A 23,218-nucleotide genomic window follows, 5' to 3' on the forward strand; every position below is an offset into this window, starting at 1 on the left:
TTAGTGCTTAGAGCAGAGGATTAGGAGTCAGATCACCTGTCCTGCACTGTCACTGACTTGCTGTATGATCCTGAGCAGGTCAAGTCACCTCCTTCTACCACAGTTTCCCCAACTGTAAAATGGAGACACGATACTTACCTGACAACTGTAAAATACTCTGAAATTCTCAGATGAAAGATACTGTATACAATAATGTACAAAATATTATTAATGGAGCAGCAGGCACTGTGGGTGGGTTTTCTGTTTTGGTTTTGACAGGGAATGGATTACAAAGAAGAAAGATTTTCCAGTGGTTTAAGTGCTAGCTGGAAACCTGGGTTCTAGTCCGTGCTCCACCACAAGTTTCCTGGGCGACCTTGGGCAAGGCACTTACCCTGGTCTACACTACGAGTTTAGGTCAAATTTAGCAGCATTAGATCGATTTAACCCTGCACCCGTCCACACAACGAAGCCATTTTTGTTGACTTAAAGGGCTCTTAAAATCGATTTCTGTACTTCTCCCCAACAAGGGGATTAATGCTGAAATTGACATCGCCTGTTCGAATTTGGGGGTAGTGTGGATGCAATTCGATGGTATTGGCCTCCGGGAGCTATCCCAGAGTGCTCCATTGTGACCGCTCTGGACAGCACTCTCAACTCAGATGCACTGGCCAGGTAGACAGGAAAAGCCCTGCGAACTTTTGAATTTCATTTCCTGTTTGGCCAGTAGTTCGAGCTGATCAGCACAGGTGACCATGCAGAGCTCATCAGCAGAGGTGACCATGGAGTCCCAGAATCGCAAAAGAGCTCCAGCATGGACTGAACGGGAGGTACTGGATCTGATCGATGTATGGGGAGATGAATCTGTGCTATCGGAACTCCGTCCCAAAATATTTGAAAAAATCTCCAAGGGCATGAAGGACAGAGGCTGTAACAGGGACCCGCAGCAGTGCCGCATGAAATTTAAGGAGCTCAGGCAAGCCTACCAAAAAACCAAAGAGGCAAACAGCCGCTCTGGGCCAGACCCCCAGACATGTGGCTTCTATCATGAGCTGAGTGCAATTCTAGGGGGTGCCCCTACAGCTACCCCACCCCTGTATGCGGACTCCTGCAAGAGAGTCTCACGCAACAGGGATGAGGATTTTGGGGAGGAAGAGGTTGAAGATAGTGCACAGCAGGCAAGTGGAGTAACCGTTCTCCCTGACAGCCAGGAACTGTATATCACCCTGGAGACATTATCCTCCCAACCTGGGCTCCCAGATCTTGAAGGCGGAGAAGGCCCCTCTGGTGCTTGTACCTTGGTAAATATAATACATGGTTTAAAAGTAAGCGTGTTTAATGATTAATTTGCCCTGAAGACTTGGGATGTATTCGTGGTCAGTAAAGCTACCGGAATGCAGTCAAGCAACATCCGTTCTTTCTCTCTCTATATTATCCTCAGGAGAATGATATCATTCATGGTCACCTGGTTGAAATAGGGGAATTTTATTAAGGGGACATTCAGAGGTGGCCGTTCCTGCTGGGCTGTGTGCCTGCAGCTGAAAAGAAGTCATCCCTGCTGTTAGTCACATGGTGTGGGGAGGGGTGAAGTGATCACACCAGAGAATTGGGTGTGTGTGGGGGGGTTAGTTGGGTTTGTGCTGCATGTTAACCTGAAAACTGCAGCCCCTCCTTTTAAATGGTCAATCCAACTCTCCCTTTTTTCCCTCCTGTAGCTGCAAATGTTGAATCATAGAATATCAGGGTTGGAAGGGACCTCAGGAGATCATCTAGTCCAACCCCCTGCTGAAAGAAGACCAATCCCCAGATTTTTACCCCAGTTCTCTAAATGGCCCCCTCAAGGATTGAACTCACAACCCTGGGTTTAGCAGGCCAATGTTCAAACCATAGTTCAAACAGAGCTATCCCCTCTGTTTCAATGCTCCCCTTATCATCTCCGTCCCAGAGGCTAGCACAGATAAGAAGGCAATAAAAACTCACTCGCAATTAAACGTTCTCTGAGCTCATACAGTCCTCCCACACTGAAAGAACCCAGCAGAATGTGTAGAGGCAGACAATGTCAGAGTCCAGGAAAGCACAAAATGAACATGAGGACAGGAGGGACACATGAGAGGATAGATGGCTGGAGCAAGAGGAGTGGTGGTGGCAGCATGATGAGAGGAGGCAGGATGCAATGCTGAGGCTACTGGAGGATCAAACTGATATGCTCCAGCATATGGCTGAGGTTCAGGAAAGGCAGCAGGAGGAGAGACTGCCGCTGAAGCCCCTGTGTAACCGACAACCCTCCTCCCCAAGTTCCATAGCCTCCTCACCCAGACGCCCAAGAACGCCGGGGGCTACAGGCAGCACCCAACCACTCCATCCCAGAGGACTGCCCAAGTAACAGAAGGCTGGCCTTCAATAAGTTTTGAAGTGCAGTGTGGCCTTGTCCTTCCCTCCTCCCCTCCTTAATCACCCCACCTGGTGCTTCTCTCCTCCACCACCCCTCCCAGGCTACCTTGGCAGTTATCGCCCTATTTCTGTGCCTAACTAATAAAGAATGCATGAATTTGAAATAACAATGACTTTACTGCCTCTGCAAGCGGTGATCGAAGGGGGAGAGGAGGGCATTTGGCTTACAAGGAAGTACAGTCAATCAAGGAGGTGGGTTTTCATCAAGGAGAAAAACAGAACTTTCACACCATAGCCTGGCCAGTCATGAAACTGGTTTTTAAAGCTTCTCTGATGCGCAGCGTGCCCTGCTGTGCTCTTCTAACCACCCTGGTGTCGGGCTGCGCATAATAAGCGGCCAGATGATTTGCCTCAACCTCCCACCTCACCATAAATGTCTCCCCCTTACTGTCACAGATATTGTGGAGCACACAGCAAGTAGTAATAACGATAGGAATATTGGTTTTGCTAAGGTCTAACTGAGTCAGTAAACTGCACCAGCGCACTTTTAAATGCCCAAATGCACATTCTACCACCATTCTGCACTTGCTCAGCCTATAGTTGAACGTTTCCTGACTACTGTCCAGGCTGCCTGTATATGGCTTCATGAGACATGGCATTAAGAGGTAGGCTGGGTCCCTAAGAATAACTATAGGCATTTCAACATCCCCAATGGTTATTTTCTGGTCTGGAAAGTAAGTCCCTGTCTGCAGCTGTTCAGACAGACCAGAGTTCCTGAAGATGCGAGCGTCATGTACCTTTCCCAGCCGTTCCACATTCATGTTGGTGAAACATCCCTTGTGATCCACCAGTGCTTGCAGCACATTGAAAACTACTCATTTCGGTTTATGTACTGGCTGCCTTGGTGGTCCGGTCCCAAGATAGCGATATGCATTCCGTCTATTGCCCCACCACAGTTAGGGAATCCTATTGCAGCAAAGCCATCCACTATGACTTGCACATTTCCCAGAGTCACTACCCTTGATAGCAGCAGCTCAATGGTTACCTTGGCTACTTGGATCACAGCAGCCCCCACAGGAGATTTGTCCACTCCAAATTGATGCCCGAATGACTGGTAGCTGTCTGGCATTGCAAGCTTCCAGAGGGCTATCGCCACTCGCTTGTGAACTGTGAGGGCTGCTCTCATCTTGGTATTCTGGCGCTTCAGGGCAGGGGAAAGCAAGTCACAAAGTTCCATGAAAGTGCCCTTATGCATACAAAAGTTTTGCAGCCACTGGGAATCATCCCAGACCTGCAACACTATGCGGTCCCACCTGTCTGTGCTTGTTTCCCGGGCCCAGAATTGGCATTTCATGGCATGAACCTGCCCCATTACCACCATGATGTCCAAATTGCCATGGGCCACGCTTTGAGAGAAGTCTGTGTCCATGTCCTCATCACTCTCGTCACCGCGCTGCCATCGCCTCCTTGCCTGCTTTTGCAGATTCTAGTGCTGCATATACTGCAGGATAATGTGCGAGGTGTTTACAGTACTCATAACTGCCGTGGTGATCTGAGTGGGCTCCATGCTTGCCATGGTATGGCATCTGCAGGAGAGCAGAGTGGCAGCGAAAGCATGATGATGGTTTGCAGCTCTACTGCACCATCTGCGGCCAGCAGCATCCAGGACATACCAGTGGCAGCTGAGCTGAGTGGGCTGCATGCTTGCCATGGTATGGCGTCTGCGTGGAAAAAAGGCGTGAAACGATTGTCTGACATTGCTCTCACGGAGGGAGGGGCGACTGACAACATGTACACAAAACCACTCATGACAATGTTTTTGCCCCATCGGGCAGTGGGAGCTTAACCCAGAATTCCAGTGGGTGGTGGAGACTGCAGGAACTGTGGGATAGCTACTCACAGTGCAACGCTCCGAAAGCCAACCCTAGCCTCGGTACTGTTGACACACTCCACCGACTTAATGCGCTTAGTGGGGACACACAATCGACTGCATAAAATTGCTTCCTAAAAAATCTACTTCTATAAATACGACCTAATTTTGTAGTGTAGACATACCCTTAGTCTCTCTGTGTCCAGCTTCCCTTCTGTACTATGGGGATAACAGCACTGCCCTGCCCCCGGGGGGGTGTTGTTTGGGTATGTACTGCATCCTTATATTTCTAGGAGTCTTCAATTTGCAGCTGCCATTTTGTGCAAGCAGAGTTTTGCAGACTGTAACCAAGGAGATGACACACACTGAGCTCTCCATTGGGGACCTGACTTTTGTTCTTTGTTGCTCTCAATCTAAACTCAGGGTTATTCTCACTGAATGTAGGTAGCTGCTCTTTGAATATGGAGAGACATAACTTCAGCTGGTGTAAATGGTCTTAAGTCCCTTTAAGTCAATGGACCTTACAGTTTACAGTAGCTGAGGATCTGTCCTGGAAAGCATAGCATCTGCTCTGCTGGGGCCAGAGGGCAGAGAACTGTAGCAGGCATAATCAAAGCCTTTTAAAAATTTCGATTGCTCTGCACATGGTTGTTCTGACCCAAAGTAAAGTAGTTGTACAGAGAGGCAATACGTCCTAGTAGACAGAGCATTGGACCGGTACTCAGGACTCCTGGGTTCTATTTCTAGCTCTACCATTGGTTGCTGGGTGAAGTTGGGAAAATCACTTCCTCACTCTGTGCTTTAGTTTCCCCATATGTAAAAGTGGGATAATGATACTGACCTCCTTTGTAAAGTACTTTGAAACCGATGGATGAAAAACACATTCTATAAGAGCTAGGTGGTATTACAACTGGAGCAGCTCTCTAAAAGACCCACGTATATTCATTAGCGGAAATCGCGCTATTGCTAGACTCAACAATCTGGGGGCAGAGGGTGTGAGTCATCTTGAGACCTTCCTACAGCTGGTGTACACCTACGTGCTATAGAAGAGCTTCAGAGTGTTGTGACTGCTATGGCATTGCCAGCCCCAAGTGTTTGAAAATCATGAGTCAGGCCCCCCAAATCACAAGATTTTAAAAAGTTATTTGGGGGGGGGGGGTCTTACTTGGCGTTTGCTTTTTGCACCATTAAGGGTCACATTTTCCAGCTTTTCTCTGCAATGATGAGAACTAGAAACTTCTCTTTTTAAAAAATGAAACAGTCTCATGTAATCACAACTCTGGTGGCTGGGACTTTAAGAAAAAAAACAGATGGAGTCGCACTACAGTTGTGACAATTGGCAGCATTGGGACACAGAGTTTGCCTGTGTCTGCCTCTGCTTCTCCCCAGCTCTGTGCTGGATTCCCTCCCAGTCCCCAGGGTATGAAATGCATTAAGGGAGGGAGGAAGTGAGAAAAGATCTGACCAGAGCGCACTGCACTCCAGCTATTCTCTGCTGGTGAAATGGCCCATAGAGGGTTCGCACAACTCCCAGCAGTCTGGGGGCTGCTCTCAGTTGTTCTGGGGGTGAGGTAGGCCCCTGGCATGATGCAAAATTCAAGAGAATAGCTTAGAGCCACCTTTGCATGCTCCTCTTTCCCCCTGACATAGGAACAGAGCAAAGAAAATCAGGGTCAGAATACAATTTTAAGAGGGCCTTTCTTTCAAAGCGTTTCTAAGGATTTCTCTGCTCCTGGAGAGCAGTGGGAGCATAGTAGCACACCTCTCCTAGCCTTGACAGACAAGGTCAGCTCCCAGACTGCTGCACTGGGCAGCACAGTATGGGGAGGAGGTGAGCAGCCCTCAGTGGTGAAAGAACAGGATAAGGACTATTTAGAAAAGCTGGATGAGCACAAGTCCATGGAACCAGATACACTGCATCTGAGGGTGCTGAGGGAGTTGGCTAATGTGATTGCAGAGCCATTGGCCATTATCTTTAAAAACTCGTGGTGATCAGGAGAGGTCCCGGACGATTGGAAAAAGGCAAATATAGTGCCCATCCTTAAAAAAAGAAAGCAGGAGAATCTGGGGAACTACAGATCGGTCAGCCTCAACTCAGTCCCTGGAAAAATCATGGAGCAGGTCCTCAAGGAATCCATTTTAAAGCACTTGGAAGAGAGGAAGGTGATCAGAAACAGTATTAATAGGACTGTCGATTAATCGCAGTTAGCTCACATGATTAACTCAAAAAAATTAATCACAATTAAAAAAATTAATTGTGATTAAACAGTTTTAATTGCACTGTTAAACAAGGGACTACCAATTGAAATTTATTAAATATTTTCGATGTTTTTCTACATTTTCATATATATCTTGTATTCTGTGTTGTAACCGAAATCAAAATGCGTATTTTGATGACAAATATTTGCACTGTAAAAATGATAGAAGATATAGTATTTTTCAAGTCACCTCATACAAGTACTGTAATGCAATCGCTTTGTCCTGAAAATGCAATTTATAAATGTAGATTAATGATCTGGAGGATGGCATGGATTGCACCCTAAGCAAGTTTGCAGATAACTCTAAACTGGGAGGAGTGGTAGATACGCTGGAGGGTAGGGATAGGATATAGAGGGACCTAGACAAATTAGAGGATTGGGCCAAAAGGAATCTGATGAAGTTCAACAAGGACAAGTTCAGAGTTCTGCACTCAGGATGGAAGAATCACATGCACTGATACAAACTAGTGAGTGGCTAGGCAGCAGTTCTGCAGAAAAGGACCTAGGAGTTACAGTGGAGAAGAAGCTGGATATGAGTCAGCAGTGTGCCCTTGTTGCCAAGAAGGCTAATGGCATATTGAGCTGCCTTAGTAGGAGCACTGCCAGCAGATCGAGGGAAGTGATTATTCCCCTCTATTTGGCACTGGTGAGGCGACAGCTGGAGTACTGCATCCAGTTTTGGGCCCCCCACTACATAAAGAATGCAGAAAAATTAGAGAAAGTTCAGGGGCAACAAAAATGATTAGGGGGCTGGGGCACATGACTTATGAGGAGAGGCTGAGGGAACTGGGGTTATTTAGTCTTCAGAACAGAAGAGTGAGGGGGGATTTGATAGCAGCCTTCAATAACCTGAAGGAGGGTTCTAAAAAAGATGGAGCTAGGCTGTTCTCAGTGCTGGCAGAAGACAGAACAAGCAGCAATGGTCTCAAGTTGCAGTGAGGGAGGTTTAGGCTGGATATTTCACTAGCAGGGTGGTGAAGCACTGGATTGGGTACCTAGGGGGGTTGTGGAATCTCCATCCTTAGAGGTTTTTAAGGCCTGGCTTGATAAAGCCCTGGCTGGGATGATTTAACTGGGGTTGGTCCTGCTTTGAGCAGGGGATTGGACTAGATGACCTCCTGAGGTCTCTTCCAATCTTTATCTTCTATGATTCTATGATGGCTGGACATCACTGATGTGTAGATCACATGACTGAGTCCCTGAATCCTGCCACTGTTTGGGTGGGATGCTCCCATGTGACTTGGGAACCCCCACATCCACCTACACTGGGATTCACCCCTGAGTATCTGGCATGACTGATACTTGCAAACACTGTTACTATTTCTTCTATTCAGCAGTTTCTCATTTGATCCACCCTCCCTAGCAGCCATCTGGGTGATGCTCGCAGGGTGTGGAAACTGGCTCTATGTGGTGTTTTATTGAAGCATTGTCATTGGAAATTGGTCTGACTGGTGCCATCAGTGCTGCCCCTGCCTCTGGTCTCACTGGGTCTGCACCCAGCTCCATGGTTCCACAGAGTCCCATGCCACCTGCCGGAATTCACACTGCAAGGAACAGGCTCTTAGTGGTGGGGCCTAAAACAGAAGAGTGGTGGCAAACGTGGGTTCCATGAGGTCAGCTGGAACCTGGACCAGAGCATCACGTCAGGGCTACATCGAGCTCCTCCTGTTGCTACTCTGTTTCTCCCTTGTTGTGTATGTTCCTCATCAAAAGTATGTAACAACCCCCTCCACCATGGTTCATCAACAGGGATGGAACCTGGGACCTTCAGCCCAGGCCTCTCCCACTTCAGCTAACAAAGCAGTTCTGCTAGCTAGTAGCAGCAGTGGATTCTTATCCTCTCTGTGGATCTGCTACTAGAAGGAGACATCACAGTTAGTATTTACAGCTCCTTATTAGAGGAGGCCCTGCTGTCTACACAGCTAGGAACCATGTCCTCTGGGTTCACACGTGCTTTCTCCTCTGCTCTGCTGAGAGAGAGATTTCAGCAGTTGTATTGCCTACTCAGAGATGTAGCAGATGGGTGTGGAGCTTGGCACCACAGCACAGCCTGCTCACATGTACATGCATGCACAGGGGAATTTTACTTTTGCAAGGCTGAACAGCAGCATAATTGTCCATCACAGGGAATCTCTTTTCAGAGACTCCGCAGAACTAGAGATAGGAAAGCCCTGCTAGCTCCCATCTAATCTATCCCCTTGGAACAAGGCAGGACTGCTTCTTACAGCACATTTTCTTGGGCTTTGTTCAAGTGTCCCAAGTGACAAACCTGCCACCACTTACACTGGGGCCTAATTAGCCAGTGCTTGACCAAGCTGCACATATTTAGGCTCTTATTTTTTCCTCCAGAGTCAGTCCCTCCAATTTGCAGTATCGTTCTAGGAGCAAGATGCCCAGAACTGAATGAATGCCTCTTGGTATGGCCAGGCCCAGAGCTCCATGCCAGCTCCTCCGTGCCTGCCCGGAGCATTGCCCAGAACTGCACTAGCCTTTTTGATTCTAGGAATCAGTGAAAATAAGCACACATTTTTAAACAGAGGTCTAATTAACAAAGGGCAATGTAGGGGTTACGGCCAGCAGCGTATTATCACCTAGGCCAATAAGGCCTAGGCTTAGGGTGGCAAATTTGCAGGGGCGGCAAATTTGCTCACGCCCCCTCCCCAACTCCTCTCCTTCCCCAAATCCCTGGCCCGCCTCCTCCCCCAGGCGCGCCATGCTTCCCTCTTTCCACCTCCTTCCCAGGCTTGCCGTGCAAAAGTGCTGGGAGGGAGGCAGAAGCGAGTAGTGGCACACTTGGAGGAGGTGGAGCAGAGGTGAGCTGGGGCCCGCAGGCACGGGGAGTAACCCGGGGGGGCGGGAACTGCTCCATGCCCCCGCTCACCTCAACTCCACTGCTGCCATCACCCTAGTGCACCACAACTCCCCTTCTCCCCCCTCCGTCCCCACTTTGCCGTGCGAAAGCGCTGGGAGGGAGGGAGAAGCGAGTAGCGGTGCGCTCGGGGGATAGTGGAGGTGACCTGGGGCTGGCAGGCACAGGGAGTAACTCTTCAGGGGCGGGGAACCGCTCTCTGCCCCAGCTCACCATCACTCCACCTCCGCCACCCCCTGAGCGTGCCACAACTCCCCTTCTCCCTCCTAGGCTTGCTGCGGGGGAGCAGAGGTGAGCGGGCGGGAGGCGGCAATTTTTTGAGGGCCTAGGGACAGCAAATTTGTTAATCCACCACTGGTTACGGCACTGGACTGGGGCTCCAGAAGATTCAGTTCCAGCTTTTTCACAACCTGTTTGATCTTGGGGAAATCACTTAATCTCCCTGTGCCCAGCTCCCCAGCAATACACAGGGAATAACCCTTCCTTTCTCTCTCCTTTTGTCTTGTCTATTTCTGCCACTTTTCAGAGGAGACACTCCCTTCTCCTACATGTCTGTCCAGCACCCAGCACAATGGTGCTGTCAGCTCTGTTGGGGGAATCTATACAATAACTTGGGGGTGTATCAACTTTAGTTATGGCTCCTTTTGCCTGTTGGGGTTCAGTATTTTGCCATACTCCCAGCTTAGTACACCTACAGAAACCAATGCTGGACCTTGGCTCTGTTCTGTAAATGTTCCCATATCTTTGTTTAATCAGGCATCTAATCAGAGCAAATACATTCATAATTGAGCTAATTAGCATATAAGGCTTAACTTTTATGTTCTGCAGATCACTTTGCAATAGCGGGATCTTTCTTTGGATCAGCAAGCATTCCGGTCCCCTGCCCTCCTCAGAACATCTCTTGTCTGCTCTGCTGGTCTTGTTTTCTGTGGCTATAGTCCAAGGCCTAGCACCAGCATGTCCACACCCCACTGTGCCATAGTATAACCTCACCCAAGGGTATGGCTCTTCCTAATCCCATCTGGTGATCAGTTTTTGCTGTAAAAATGAATAATGCTAGTCCATGTAATTATACCCTAGCTGGTGTTGGGCCGATTTATGCCGAGTACTATCTTATTCCGCACAAAGACTTATTGAAATCCATGGGATTGCTAGCAGAGTAAGGATGTCAGAATTTGGCCCATTTCTCTTAGTAGTAGGAAATCCCTGGCATTTGGATGTCAACTACCAACCAAAATCTGGCTTAAGCCTCATTTCATGGTGGATATTACACTACATCATATGGAGTTCCTGTAAAATCTTGCACAATTGGCAGGAGGTGTGCCACAGAGGTGATTTGGAAATGGAGACAATGGAAACGGAGGTATGTGGGGGGTGAGGTTATCTGCTTGGAAATGGAGCTGAAGGTGATGAGGTGGGAAAGGATTTATCCATTGGTAAAAGGGACTGTGGAAAACAGCAGAGCAGGGTGTGGCTTCCCCCACTTGGAAACAGCCACGGAAAAGAGAAGGGAGCCCATGGATGTGGGTGATGAAGTGTTGCCTTATACTCTGTACTCACCAATTCTATCCAGCCTGTCCAGTGCCACCGTTTCAAAAGCCCTTCTCATCATGGGATACTCTTCCAATACCTCGTTGAAGTTGTCCACCGAGAGGGAGTAAAGGCGGCAGTAGGTGTCAGCTCGCACACTTGCTGTGCGCCGGCCACGGGTCAACAGGCAGATTTCTGGAATGAAGACACAGTCTGAGAACCCTGAGACTGGAAGAGTGAGGAAACAACCGTCGCCGCCTCCAAACAAAAGCAGCTCGTGTCACTAAGCGACATCCCTGCCTCCACATTAACAGTATAAATGTTCCACTATGCAGTAACATTTACCGAACAAAATACCAGAGAGCTCAATTGCAGCAACTGCTGTACAATATGGCACCGTGGGGATTCAACTGATCTAACTAGCCACCAAGTTCTGTAATCGTGGCTTATCACAGGTATCACTTGTGCATTCAGAATGGAGGAACTGTCTCTCTCACACTTTTCCTGGCTCACTGGGAGTGGAAGGTCACACCATGTCTTGCTGAAGCTAACTCCCTAGATTTGTAGTTGGGTCTTTGTTTTGACCTGTGACCTCAGTGTCAGGAGGTTCAGCGATCCCCCATGCTGATGGCATGTAAGCAAAGAAACTTATGAGTTATTGGTGGATCTGCTACGATCTTATTAACTGACAGGATAAGCTCACCTAGTGAAACCGCTTTATTACTAACATTAATGTAATTAAACTTCGCATAGCCATTCTTAGGCCGGCAGAGAATACACAAAGCTCTTCGCTGGTTTCAGCTTTGTGGCTGCACCGCACATTGTGCATGTATGTGTGCGCATGTAAGTAATTGGACAATGCCTTTCCCTGGTGCCCCATCTAGATCTGCCCCAGCGTAAGAGGTACTACTGCAGCATAATAACTCTGACGGATGCTATAATTTTTAAAATCTGCTTTAAAAAAGAGCTGGCCCCTCTGGGAGATGGTTCTAATGGATCCTGCTGCCAGGAGAAAAGCCATTCTCCTCTAGCAAAGTAGATGGGTCCAGACAGTGTTACCTTGCTCCTCTGAGAGCAAGGGCACTACTAGATTCAGTGCAGTGCTCTTCTGTTCCCACTAGCCACTGGGTATAGCGGGCGCAGGAAGATCGCCAGGCTTTGTTGATGCCGCAGTTGGTATCCTTCCTTCCTCCAGCCCCCAATCAGGGAATCCAGCCAAAGGCATTTCTGGGGGTGAGTGCAGATTACTCGGAACCCATTGCCCATTCCAAACAGGGCTCAAGGTCAGCAAGTCTCTCCTCTATTTTAGCCCTTCACAAGTCAGCCAACCACCCTCTGAAGATTTGGAATGTGCACTGCATGTGGGGTGCTGGGCACTGTGGGGGGTTCTCATGTGAGAAGAGTGAGGGACCCCATGGGCCTGCTAGGGGGAGAAAGAGTCTCATGGCTGGAAAGGGAGGAGCTACAAAAGCTCAGCAGTTTCATGATGAAACCTACAAGTTTCACTTTGCTATTTCAGATCCATGTGAACCAGAAACTCCAACGGGATTGGAGCCCAGCTAATGGATCACACCGGCCTGGGTTTGCACAGTCATGCACATGTCACAGTCATAGGACAAAGGGGATTCTTTAGTGAATTTGGGGCCTGCTGAGGGGATGGGTAGGAGTTCCTCTGGGGATGAAGGGTCCCAATGTCTGTTACAGATTGAGGGGGATCCTTTGGTTGTGGAGAGCAGGCTACGGAAGGAGGGGCCCACTCTGCCCATTCTTTACAGGTCCACTAGGCCTCAGTAGGTTTAATGTTTGCTCTGAAAGTTGCCCCCGTGTGAGGTCTGCTTGGTTAGGGGTTTCCGGGTGAAAGCTTTGCAGAGCCCTAGGAGTGAGAACATTGCAGTCACCAGTCCCACAGCCTGCAGGCAGGCAATGAAATCCCATCCCACTGTTTATTGTACTGGTCCCACTCATCTCACCGTTGCCTTGTGCCCCACTCCCCTGGTGACCTAGGTAAGATTTAAATAGTGAGTTTTCTGTCAAGGGACTGTTGTTTTGTCTTGTGTTTGTACAGCACCTAACACCATGCAGTCTGGTCCCTGTCCATCACTATGATACAGTGCCTGGACAGCAGGATGGATCAGGCAGAGGTATCTTTATAAGGAAGGGCCTGTGTTTGGCAGATCTCTTAATGCACTAGGAGCAAGGAGGAAATGACCATTAACAGAGGACATTAACAAAGCTTTCCCCCCCTTGACGCTGATCTTCTTATTGTTCTTGTATCCGTGGGACTCCAGTCATGGGTCAGGACCCTGCTGTGCTATGTGTCGTCCTAACACTGAACAAAAAGACAGTCCCTGACCCACAGAGGTCACAATTTAAGTGCAGGACAAGAGTCCTCAGGTGGAGACAGACAGACAAGGTGACTGAGGCTCCAGTTCTGTCTGGTGCTCCTCCCTGTCTATCACAAGCACCAACATGAACCAGACGAGGACTGCCCGGGAACAGCCACGGGTCTTGTTGCCCAAGCAGCACAGTTGGGTGGGTCACTGACTCTCACCTCCAAAGTAGGAGCCATCTGCCAGTTTAGTCTCCTTGTTCCCTTTGGTGAGCACGCTCACCACCCCATGCTGGATGAAATACATTTTCTTGCCAATGGTGCCCTCCCGGATGATGTAATCCCCCGGCTGGAACACCTCAAACCGCAGTTTGGTCAGCATGGACGTTACAAAGTTGGGATCAGCATTGGCAAACAGCGGCATGGATGCCACCAGCTTCCGGCAGTTGAAGTTTATGATTTCCTGGAGGGTCGGGGGGAAGAGACAGAGACACGCATGGAGAGAAACACTTCAGTTAGGGTGAAATATTCTGCAGAGATCCCCTCCAAAGCTCCAACCAGGACTTCAGAAAAACCAAAGATACTATTCTCCTAAAAGATCCATCATAGGATGGATACAAATCCAGTGCCTGCTGGGACAGCACTCTGGGAGGGCCTGGATGCTTGAATTCAAGGCATGCTTTCTCTCTCTCTCTAACAGGGGACCTGACAGCCACTTTCCCCACATGCCAGTGTTTGGCAGGCATGCACATTGTGGGTGGCACAAATGAAGCAGCTAGAGGGCTCGTTCCTGGAAAAATGCTGTAACTTGCCTTGGCAGTCCTTTGTTCTGCATTGTCCTTGCCTGCTTCCAAGATGCTAAACAACTGGGCAGATGTGCCCAGCCACTCAGAAAAGGAAATATCATGGGCAAGTGGGGGCTTTGTTGGGGGAGAAGGTGGGCAGGATAGGTGCCCACCAGTTAGTGTGGCCCAGGTTGGCTGTACTTAGGAACATAAGAACTGCCATACTGGGTCAGACCAAAGGTCCAACAAGCCCAGTATCCTGTCCTCTGACAGTGGCCAATGCCAGGTGCCCCAAAGGTAATGAATAGACACATCATCATCAAGTGATCCATGTCCTGTCACCCAATCCCAGCTTCTGGCAAACAGAGGCGAGGGACACCATTCTTCCACCTTTCCTGACTTCTTTGGTTTGAGTGTCTCAGATGAAGAAAATACAATGTGATTGTACCTTTGTCATAAAATATACATGTCCTGTATATATTTCAGTGCATCACACCCTCTTAGGATTCAAACTCAGAAAACAAGATGAAGTGAAATTGAGGCAAGTCATCTACCTTCTTGTTGCAATTTCCCTTTCGAGGCTCCCTTGTGCTAGTGAGAAAGGTTCTTCTCTCCCCTATATCCCACTCCCACCTGGGCGTTGGCAGTATGAGCTTTAAATTGTAGGGGGCTGTCCATGTGCTGGACAATAAACCAATGACCTGGTGCAGCTGGCAGGCTGTCTGAGGAAATGCTGTTGCTTTGGGATATGAACTTGTGAATGACTCTGGGTGCACAATCATTGTGGTTCTAGCATGGCTCCTTCATCTGCAAAGAGCTAGTCTGGTAATACAACACCCGTGCACCATGCATAACAGACATGAATTTGGGGGTCTCTCCAGCAGCAAAACCACTCAAAGTCACAGGGATATTCCATCACATGGGCTCTTTTCCCTTTGTGACTTGTTTCCTCCTCTTTTCGGTATGTCTAGCACAGGACAAAGATAGGGACTGGGAAAGCAGCGACTTCCAGTCACTGCCAGTTCTGTAACCTGGATCAGGCAAAGGAGCGAGGAGCCCTGGCCCCACTCAGCCAATGAACACTCAGGGCACCCCTCGTTACCTCGCGCAGGGGCTCGCTCAGTTCTCCCAGGATGCTCTCCTCGTCAAACATCTTGCCCTGGTAGCGGTGCTCGTAGTAGTCATGGATCCGCTGGCGCATGTCGGCAGGGAGCTTGTGGAAGGACATGTACTGCTCCACTTGTTTGTACTGTGCAGGAAGACAGAGACAAGCAAAAGCAAGACATTACTGGTACATAACGCCGAACGGCACCTCTCCAGTCATCTTAGCTGCAGATGCCTGTGCACGTCAGAGCAAATCTCAGATGGTGGCTACACCTGCCTCCTTCACACCGACCTGCGTCTGCTGTGTCAGGCAGAGCCAGGTGATGCAGAGGCCAATGAGCCAGAGGAGCTCAGAGGCTATTCACACACTCCTCAGAAATGGCTACCACACTTTTTAACCCTTAGCACAGTAAGGGTGACTTTTCCTCAGTCAGTTGGACAGAGGAACGCAAGACACATATTCTCGGTGACCCAGGATCCTCTCCCTTCCACCTCACCCACCCAGCTCTCTCCCACCTGCCTGGTGCTCCCCAGCCACCAAACCACCCTACTACTGGTTTCCACCTCTCCTCCCTACATGTGCTCTGTGTGCAGCCAGCCCTATCCTGAGCTCCCAGCAGACACCTGCCCCCTCCATCGTGCCTCCCAGCACTGGGTGGGGTACTGGCAGCCAGAATCTCATGTCCAGAGGACTCAGAGTGGATTCCCAACTGAAAGTTTAGAGACAGAAGCTCTCACTAGTATTCTTGCCATTGGAATCCCTCCCCTGTCCCCACATTAGACTCCCCTGCCCAACTGGACTGGACCCAACCTCTTCTGCTCTTGTTCTCAGGCTTAAACTGTTCATTTTCATTTTCAGTTCAGGGGCAACCCACATGGGGTTACTCAGCTCCTGCCAAATGAGAGTTAATAGCTCAGTGCCAAGAGTTCACCTGACTGAAGAGCAAATGCTCCCGTTCCTGCAAAGCTAATACCCAGAACCCCAGGCATATCAGTGACCACCCAGGAGACCAAAGTCCCCTTTACATGTCCTCAGAACAGGTACATGGTTGAGCTTCCTTTGCCCTCATCCCACCTCTTGCCTGTCTGCCATTACCTTCACCTGGATGGGCCCCCACTAGGAATGAACATGGAAGGCCCATGCTGGTCACTTGGGAATGACCTTTTGCCCCATTTGGTTAGATCAGCAATGGCCTTAGATTGAGCAGTTGATGAAAATAATGGGCCAGGGGAGGTTTGCTTGGAGTACTGTTAGGCTGTCGTGCACATCACGTCTAAGGGCAGCCCATCACCTCATCTATTAATGGCGGAGGAGGTCAGTGCTAGAAAGTCACTTGAGACTTTCCACTCCCAGCTCTTCTAGGCTTTGGAATAATGATTTTGAGTTCTGGCAGCCGCCACCACACAGGAAAGCAGGGACTTATAGCCCTGCATTCCACACAGCTCTGCCGAGCCATCACGGTTTGCATTCCCTACTGGTCCAGCAATGGGCAACCACACAGCTTGGCCAATACTCTTCAGTCCTGATATGCAGCACCCACCAATCCCATCTCTACCCCTGCATTGCAGTCCTGCATGCACTCACTCCTGGTTCCGTCAATACAGCTTAGCTCTGACCTGGAGCACCCCTGCTATCTCAGTGCTAGTCCCATCCTGAGAAGAAACTAACAGGTCTGTCTAGCGGTGGCAGAGCACAATTACCAATAGGCATCATGCCAGCTTCCTACAGAATACTCAATGCACCCAAGTCCTCCCATGGCAACAGCCCCTGCATTGCCAGTCCTGAGCCCCTCACACTGCTCCACCAGTGCACCTCCAGGGTGCCAACTGCTATGAATTTAGTGCTGGCTTTTGAATTGGAATGAGACCAAACACTGTTTCATTTCTGAATGGCCTGTACAGAACTAGAACCCAAATCTCCACAGGCAGAAGGTTAGTGTACTAACTTGGTCCTCTTCACACCTCTGTTGGCATTTATATCTGTCCCAGGCTCACTCTCCATCTCCCTGGTCCTCAGTTTCACAGAATCACTACATTTCTCCACAGGCAAGGTCAGCTAGCCCTTCTCCCTCCCAGGGCAGGCCTGTTTCCTATTACACATGTAACAGGGTTTTGCACAGTTTAAACATTACAGGCGTGGGAAACTATTCCACAATTATGCTGACCAGTATCTTTTCACTATTCCCTGGTACTCCTTAGCTGTTCTCTCTTGTCTTATACTTGGATTGTCAGCAATTTGGAGCAGGGACTGTTTGTTCTGCATTTGCACAACAGGGTCTGGGCCATGACCGGGGCTCCTAGATGCTATGGTAATACAAATCAGTAACAAATAACAACCACATGTATTACAGGGGCATCTGCAGACTCCAACCAAGATCAGGGTCCCATTGTGCTAGGCGCTGTACAAAAACTCAGTACACCCTCTGCCCCCAAAAACTCACAATCTAAACAGTCAAGACAGACAAAGGGTTGGAAGAGAAACTAAGCCACAGAGAGATAAAGTGACATGCTCAAGGTCACCCAGCAGGTCAGCAGCAGAGCCACGAACAGAAGCCAGGTCTCCTGAGACCTAGTCTAGTGTTAGATCCATTAGATCACAACTGAACCAAGCGCACAGCCTGCTATTCAGCCAGGTTTTCTCTTCCTTACTTTCTTTCCATTCATCCTAGTTAAGTCACTTTGAACCACTCTGCGTTATCTCATTCCATTTCCTAGGCACCTCTTCACCAAGCTGTGAATAGTTAGAAGTTTGAATCTTCCCATAGAAATCAATTACTCCAGTCCCCTGATTAGTTCTGTTTTTTTCTGAACTCCCTCTAGTTTGCCAAAGTCCTTCTAGTTATGAGGTGCCGAGACAGGAATGCGATATTCCAGCCCCTGTGCTGGTGTAAATCAGCATAGATCCACTGGAATCAAATGGCCCAGGAGAGTCCATTACCCTCTTTATTACTATGTGCATTCCTTTAGCATCTAACAGCCCCAGCCAGGATTACGGCCCCACTGTACAAACAGTAGAACACAGACCCTGTCCTGAAGGGCGTACAGACTAACTAGACCAGACAGACAGATACAGCCAAACATTAGCTAAGCTATTTAGCAAAAGCTGCAAAACAGTTTGTCCCCATTTTCCACTCACATAACAACCCCTCCATCACCCTCTTCTGTTCAGCAGTTACGCACTCATCCCTCACTTTCCCTACTTCGTGATGCGTGGCCACCAGAGACCAAATTTGTGTTGGCCTTTTCCACAGTCCTATTGCACTGCAGATACCCGCCAGTCTAATTTGGCTATAGTTTTGCCTGTGTATTTGTATTTCCACAGCATCACTTAATGGGGATGCAAGGGCTCATTTGATAGGACATGGGCAGCGCCGGGAGAGAAACAGGCCTTCAGTGGAACCGGAACCACAAATAAACAACATTCCCTCAAGAGTGCAAGAGTGGGCCAAGACAGGTTGTGGGGAACTGTGCAAGAGGGCATACAAACACGAAGTGAGAGACAGGGCTCACCCTGACGAGTTTACATTCTAAATAGATAAGACAAAAAGCGGGAGTAAGGACAGTATTATTCTCCCCATTTCACAGATGCAAAGAGATTAAGTGACGTGCCGAAGATCACACAGGAAATATGTGGCAGAGCCCAGAAATGAATTCAGTTCTCTTCAGTCCCAGTCCAGTATCTTAAATGAGACCATCCTTCCTCTCATATCATGAGTACCAGGAATACTGTTGCAGCAAAGAAACCCAATATTGATAGCATTGTCTTCGCTGAAACCCACCAGCTCTGGCAAAACCTTTCCACCAGATCTACAATGCCCTGGACCCCATGCTAAGCCAGGAAAGCTTTGAGTTGCACAGTGTCCTGTGGGGCTCCTACATACTCCAATTGTCTCATGGCTATAAAAGAGAGGACTTATAGATATAAGAAAGGACTTTGTCAGTTTAACATGGACAGACACCACTGCAAGGTTATGGGGCAGCTGTGCAATGATTTCTATGGCACATCAGATGGGGAGCAGTGGGGAAAGGACATCTGGGATGGCAGCTGTGTGGCCATGTGGCACTCAAGGCAGTGGGCAGCTGCATGTCTATACCCAGGGCTCTCCTAAGTGTGTCATTCATCCCTATGTGACTCTAGAAAGTCCCGTGGCTCACCCTGGCAGGTGACAAATCCAGACCTGAGACTCTGCTCAGCAAGGACATGGGAACGCTGCAAACACACAGGCAGGGAGATGACTGCTGTAGTCAGCGCTGCTCTACAGCACCGTCTCTTAGCTGACTAGAGGAGCAGTCTAGTGGCTTCTTTGGTGGCTACTTATTCCTAACTGGCTGTGGGGGAGCATTTCTGTGCAGCACAGGTGGGAGTAAATCAGAAGCAAATATGTGGGGATGTCCCCGTGACCTTCTGCCACAGCAGACTGCTGATCCTACTTGCAGAGGAGCTAGGGTTGCCAACTTGGTAATATTTAAAAACCAGACACTTCAGCAGGAGTGTCGGAACCACCCTACCTCACCTGTTCCCCACAAAGCACTACCCCTGCCCTGCTTCTTCCCCCGAGGCCCTGCCCCATTCACTCCTCTTCTCCCCTCCCCCATGTTGCTTGCTGTTTTCCCTTCCCTATCCCTGCCCAGATGAGGAGAACTCACCTGCGGAGCCAGGGCTGGGAGCTGCAGCCACCCGACACAAGTAGGAAGTAATCCCAGCTTTAGGGATTTTGCCACCCCAAGCACGGCAGGCAGGCTGACTCCGGCGGTTTGCCTGCGGAGGGTCTGCTGGTCCCGCGGCTTCAGCGGACCCTCTGCAGGCATGCCTGCAGGAGGTCCACTGACGCCACAGGACCAGCGGACTCTCCGCAGGCAAGCCGCAGAAGGCAGCCTGCCTGCTGCCCTCGCGGTGCCGACAAAGTGCCCCCCTACGGCTTGCCGCCCCAAGCATGCGCTTGGCGTGCTGGGGCCTGGAGCCGCCCCTATCCACTAACATTCCAAGAAAGCAGGCTGGATCCTCCCAATGTGAGAAGGAGCTGCTGGGAGGAGAGTGACTGATTGTTGTCTCCCATTAATGAGAATGCAGTACAGAGGGCACTCTGCATACATATCACATTCTGCTATCCTGCTGCAGCCTGCACTGAAGACTAATAGAAATAAAATGCATGCACAGGAGTTAAGCTCCTTTATTTCTGATTCCTGGTCCAAGCCCAGGATTGGCAAGCATTTACTGGTCTTACCAAAGAGTTTCTAAGTAAAGCAGGTTAAGAGGTAACACACCATCAAATAATGTAGTTCCAATTACCTTCTTGCTTTCCCCACCCTCTTCAGGTCTGACATTAGTAGTAAGAGGTTGTTGCTTTATAGCATTTGAAAGTGAGGGTTCCAAGCTGCTTTCAGATGCTGAAATGCATGAATTGTCTAGTCTAGCAATTGATGAGAAAGTTAAAAATCACGCTGGTATTGAAGTGGGATTAAAAGTAAAATGGTAATCAGAATTATGTGAATTTAAACATTCCCCTACCTCCCAGAGCTAGGGACATATGCCTTATACCATTGCTATGCAAATCACAGCTTTCTGCTGGCATGTGCTTGTATGTCTGAGGGTACGTCTACACTGCACGATTATTTCGAATTAGCTTAAACCGATATTACAAAACAGATCTAATAAAATCGGTTTAGCGCGTCCACAGTGGGATCCCGAAATCGATTGTTTGCGTCCATGGTCCAAAGCTACCATCGATTTCAGGAGCGGTGCACTGTGGGTAGCTGTTCCTCAGCTATCCCATAGTTCCCACTTCCGTGTTGAGAGCACAGTGCCTGATGGGGCAGAAAACACTGCCCCGGGTGGTGCTGGGTACAGCCTCACCCCTCCCTTTGTGAAGGCAGCAGACAACCCTTTGGCGCCTTTTTCGCGGAGTGCATTGAGCAAACGCCATAGCACAGCAATCTTTCCCTTTTTTTTTTCACGTGGTAGTGGGGGGGAATAAACTGAGGAGCTGTTCCCTGAACCACGCCAGACACTGTGTTTGAACCTACAGACATTGGGAGCTCAGCCAAGAATGCAAATAATTTTCAGAGACTGCTGTGGACTGTGGGATAGCTGGAGTCCTCAGTACCCCCTCCCTCCCTTCATGAGCGTCCATTTGAGTCTCTGGCTTCCCGTTACGCTTGTCACACAGCGCTGTGTATCCTGGAGTTTTTTATTCAAACGCTTTGGCATTTCGTGTTCTGTAACGGAGCTGGATACAACAGATTTGTCTCCCCATACAGCGATCAGACCTAGTATCTCCCGTACGGTCTATGCTGGAGCTCTTTTTCGATTTCAGACTGCATCGCCAGCCGTGCTGATCAGAGCTCCACGCTGGGCAAGCAGGAAATGTAATTCAAAAGTTCGCAGGGCTTTTCCTGTTTACCTGCCCGCTGCATCCGAGTTCAGATTGCTGTCCAGAGCGGTCAGTGCTGCACTCTGGGATGCCGCCCGGAGGCCAATAACGTCGATTTCCGTCCACATGAACCCTAATCCGAGTTATCACTATCGAATTTAGCGCTACTCCTCTCGTTTGGGAGGAGTTCCGAAATCGATTGAAGGAGCCGTTTAACTCGATATTAATGACGACGTCGTGTGAACGGATACAGCGTTAAATCGGTATATCGACCATTAAACCAATTTAAAGTCGCAGTGTAGACCTGGCCTGAGATTCTCCGAGCTATCAGACTATGAATTTAAAGATGGAAAGATGGTTCCTCAGACTAGCAGTGCATTTCTGAGGCAGTCCTAGGAATGACAGGGTTCCAGATCTTTCTGCTCTGGCTACGTCTTTCCTTGGAGCCCCCACAGCAGCTGATCCTCTAAGAGATTCGGGTTAGCAATGCTGAGATTACCTGCTGCAGCCACAGATACAAACTGCTGCCAGGAAGGTGAGTGTTCTTGTTGTGCCACTGGCTAGTGCTCAGTCCCCACCGCTATTCAGTGCTGAGTCAAAGAGGAACTACACCCTGCTCAGCTCGATGCTGAAAATTAAAGAGGGCCTGATCTTGCTCCTTTGAACTCACTGGAAAAGCTAAATGCCAGAAACACTTGGGTTGTTTGCTCACAGGATAAACTCTGCTAATTAGACTGAACTCAATTTTCCTACAATTGCTTCATCTCAGTGTAATCTAAGTTGCGGTCAGTTGCCTTTGATCTCTACAGACACGGCTGGCTTTAGGAAATGCGGGGCCCAATTCAAACAGTTTTGACAGGCCCCTATCAGGGATGACTTAAAAAAAAAAAACCATGTAAAAAAAACCATGCGGGGCTTGGACTCACTGGACAGTGCTCCGAGTCTTTGGTGGCACTTCGGCGACAGGTCCTTCACTCCCTCCAGGTCCTCGGCAGCACTGAAGAACCCGCTGCCGAAGACCCAGAGCAAGTGAAGGACTCACCACCGAAGACCCAGAGTGAGCGAAGAACCTGTACCAAAGTGCCACCGAAGACCCACAGTGCCGCCAGGTGAATAAAAATTAAAAAGGCTCCTCTAACCAAGGAAGGGATTCTCACTGGGCGCGGGGCCCTTTTAGGCATGGGGCCCAATTCGGGGGAATTGGTGGAATAGGCCTAAAGCCGGCCTTGTCTACAGACCAGGCACTCCATGACCTGTGTCTCCAGAGCCATCCCACCAGCCACACCCCTATGTGACTCAAACCACAGCTCTCCCTCCCTGCTCCTGCCCAACCAGCATCTCTCAACAGATTCAACAGAGCATTAAAGACTCACTACCCCACCTTGCCAAAGGCTCAGTGGGTCCATTCTGCACCCCAAAATGTTTATCCTTATCTGAACTTTACCTGAAAACTGCACAGGAGATCTCAAGCTTCCTGGTATGTCCTGCCATCAGCAGGTCCCTGACTAACATATGCACAGTGTTTCATGTAGCATTTAAACACCTACAGTTCTGGTCCAAGACAGAACCAACAAATGCAGAGGCTGCTCCAAAAATGAAAATGCACTGCAGGAATTGTGGACAGAGAACTCTTCAGAGAGGATCTGTTAGAGAGAGACACTGTTTCTTTTGACTGAAGTGTGAGTTGTAGGTGAACACTATGTCTAGGTCCATTTTGCCCAGCGTCTCTCCT

General features: G+C 49.2%; 1 protein-coding gene across 1 annotated transcript in view; it reads right to left on the reverse strand.

Moving 5' to 3' along the window:
* The window catches only part of HCN4 (hyperpolarization activated cyclic nucleotide gated potassium channel 4), a 161,108-nt gene that overhangs the window by 18,562 nt on the left and 119,328 nt on the right, over positions 1–23,218 (reverse strand). The window contains exons 5-7 of the mRNA XM_032789147.2: positions 15,114–15,260; positions 13,449–13,689; positions 10,928–11,092 (exon numbers count right to left, since the gene is read on the reverse strand). Coding sequence (XP_032645038.1) covers positions 10,928–11,092; positions 13,449–13,689; positions 15,114–15,260 — 553 coding nt within the window. The remainder of the gene's footprint in view (positions 1–10,927; positions 11,093–13,448; positions 13,690–15,113; positions 15,261–23,218) is intronic.

This window comes from Chelonoidis abingdonii, chromosome 9 (assembly GCF_003597395.2).
Source record: "Chelonoidis abingdonii isolate Lonesome George chromosome 9, CheloAbing_2.0, whole genome shotgun sequence".
Lineage (NCBI taxonomy): Eukaryota > Metazoa > Chordata > Testudines > Testudinidae > Chelonoidis > Chelonoidis abingdonii.